Below are 3,142 nucleotides of genomic sequence, written 5' to 3'. Positions count from 1 at the left end.
CCCAGAGCCGCCGCCACCCCCCCCGGGAGCCCCAGGCCCCGGAAGCCGCCGCGTCACCAGCTCACGGCCATACGCCACTGCGCCAGCAGTGCGCGCATCGCCGCGGCCTCCACAGACTTGGTAACCACACTGACTATCCCCTCCAGCTCATTGCCTGGCCATTTCCTCAAACTACTATGTGTTTCTCTTTTGTTTTCTTGCAGGGCTTGGATTCGGGAACACTGAGCTTGATCTCACCAGCAGACATCCGTCCCACCTTCCTGCCGGTCTTCCGGTCTGGGAGCTGCGCCAATATCGGGCCAAAGTCCTACATGGAGGACGAGCATGTTTGCATCGACAGCCTCATCGAGCACCTCGGAATGCGTACCCCTGCTATCCCTGCACCGGGTGCTTTCTATGGGGTGAGTTGGATTACAGTTACCATAAATTTCGCTCCGGTGGTTCCTCACTGTTCTTGTCCCATTAACTGTTTGACAATGCATGTGCTCATTATGAATCAATGATTTAGTCTGGTGTGACTTTTCTGTGATAATAATGCCACCCATTCTGACTTATGTGCAGCACTAATGCTGCGATAATAGCTTCTAGATGTGTTCATTTGCTCAACTTGGAAATGCATGATTACGTCGGTTGTGGACGTATGATGGTGGAAATGATTGTAATACTGTGGTTGAATGATTGCGTTGAGGCGAATCAGTTCATTATAAGCATTGATAGATGCTTTTAGTTTCATTTCTTATTTGCTAGTACAATGGAAACCTCTGCAAACAAAAAGTGTCTTTCTTGAATCATGCTTTTAACAGAAGGAGAAATAGTTCTTTGTAAACAGTAAGAGCTGTATTTTGGATTGAAATTCTACAGTTTTTTATGCTAAACTGGGCCCTGTATTCAATTAAAGAAAAACCACGCCTTGCATATGAATGGCGTCTCCTGGTTCTTGAGTGCAGTAATTATTCGTTTTGTGGGGGAATTTTTTTGTGGCATTTGACTTTACGTAGCACAACTAATGTTTAATGATACATTTTCTTGACATAATTTGCAGGTGTTTGATGGTCATGGTGGTACAGATGCAGTCTGTTTTGTTCGGAAGAACTTACTGAAGTTCATAATCGAAGATGGTCACTTCCCCAACAGCATGGAGAAAGCAATCAGAAGTGCATTTGTAAAGGCTGATCACGCGATTGCAGATTCCCATTCTCTTGACCGCAATTCAGGGACCACAGCATTGACGGCCCTTATTTTTGGCAGGTAAGTTACTAAGTTTTGGTGCTAGTACCAAAACTTTTAATTTTACTGACACAAGGCATCCTAAGAAGACACCTGTCGAATGTTATTGCACCCCCTCCGGTTGGGTTTACCTGTCAATGTTATTGTACTCCCTCCGGTACGGGTATTGGTCTTCAATTTGCCTAAAGAAACATGTGTTAAATGCCACAAAAATTATATCTTCAGATTTGTCGTCGAATGAAGTTTCTAAATATATTATTTTGTGACATATAACACATTTTATTAGTAAATTGAAGACCTAAAAATCCATGCCTGACTTATAAAACCAACCGGAGGGAGTTTGTAATAATGTTTTCCATTCATTGTATAATATTGCAAGGAGTTAAATCAAAACCAGTTTGTTGACATAGAAAAGAAACTGATTTGAAGCTGGGTATTGTGTTATTCTTGGTTAGAAGAACTCACTGGGTTGTTGGTTAGGCATTTTTGCGACTTTAGTGGTAAATAATTGGACACTATTCCTTCCTACTCCCTCCGTCCCATAATAGTGTCAAAAAACGTCTTACATTATGGGACGGAGGGAGTATTTTTGAAATTATAGAGGCTACTTCATATCCTTTATATCTGACAGCTACTTCACATTTATTGCTTCAACCCCTAATGTCTCAACCGAACACAAGGTTCTTTGCTGTACCAAGCTGTCCTCTGGGCCTCCTTGCCTTTAATAGTTGACACATTACCAGAGTAGAACCTGTATTGTGTTTGCAATCTTTAGATTGGTTATTTGCATCTTATGATATACTCTCATCCACCTCATTCAATGGTACAGGACATTGCTTGTTGCAAATGCAGGAGATTGTCGAGCTGTGTTAGGAAAGCGAGGACGAGCTGTTGAGCTGTCAAAAGATCACAAACCCAACTGCAAGAGTGAAAAGCTCAGGATTGAGAACCTTGGTGGCATAGTCTTCGATGGCTATCTCAATGGTCAGCTATCTGTAGCAAGGGCAATCGGTGATTGGCACGTCAAAGGTTCTAAAGGGTCTATAAGCCCTCTCACTCCAGAACCTGAATTTCAGGAGGTTAGACTCACCGAGGAAGACGAGTTCTTGATAATAGGATGTGATGGCCTTTGGGATGTGATGACCAGCCAATGTGCCGTGTCAATGGTACGGAAAGAGCTGATGGCCCACAACGATCCGGAAAGGTGCTCAAGAGAACTTGTTCAGGAAGCGCTCAGACGAGACACTTGCGACAACCTAACTGCGGTAGTTGTATGCTTCTCAGCAGACCCACCCCCTCAAATTGAGATCCCAAGATTCCGAGTACGGAGAAGTATTTCGATGGAAGGGTTGCATATGCTAAAGGGTGCTCTCGACAGTAATGCCTGACCTCCCTCTCTAAACATGTCTTCCTCCCTCGCGTAACCCTTTTGTTGTATGATCTTATATTATTTGTTGTTGTTCCTTGAAAGTTTTGCCCAGGTCTCGCCACTATAGGTCCCTGGAATAAGTTGTGTAGAATCATGTTCCAAATTTTGTTGAGGTGTAGGCTAATCATTTTGCGAAGGCAATGCTCTGTTTGTACCGGCTAGCGTTTGATTGTCCAGAGTGTAATTGGGCAATGCCCGGCATTCTTATTCTGGTACAAATGACAGTTATTATAGCTGATCAATTTTGCTCTGCTCAGGAGTTATACTAGTCTAAATTATGAACTCCCCCTTATCCCTCAGATGATAAATGATATCATATCTACGTTGGTAAACCTGACAGAGAAATGAACTTTTAATCCTTGCTCTTTATTGTATTGTCTGATGGTAGCATTGTAAGTTCAAGTCCAACGATGCCGTGCACATAGCTTGCATAAATTCTTGGGAAGATAGTACTGTAGTACTCCCTCCGTTCCGAATTACTTGTCA

General features: G+C 43.1%; 1 protein-coding gene across 1 annotated transcript; it reads left to right on the top strand.

Moving 5' to 3' along the window:
• Positions 1-37: 37 nt before the first annotated feature.
• Positions 38-2,907, top strand: LOC125529222 (probable protein phosphatase 2C 47; the record flags this gene model as incomplete). Its single annotated transcript, XM_048693630.1, is given in 4 exon segments — positions 38-120; positions 204-401; positions 1,043-1,248; positions 2,057-2,907. Coding segments are annotated over 4 exon segments (1,046 nt in total), but the record flags the coding sequence as incomplete, so codon positions are not given.
• Between the last annotated feature and the right edge of the window lie 235 nt (positions 2,908-3,142).

Source organism: Triticum urartu, unplaced genomic scaffold (assembly GCF_003073215.2).
Source record: "Triticum urartu cultivar G1812 unplaced genomic scaffold, Tu2.1 TuUngrouped_contig_5436, whole genome shotgun sequence".
Taxonomy (NCBI): Eukaryota; Viridiplantae; Streptophyta; class Magnoliopsida; order Poales; family Poaceae; genus Triticum; species Triticum urartu.
The sequence above is the reverse complement of the archived record's forward strand: the minus strand, read 5'-3'. Positions and strand labels throughout refer to the sequence as shown.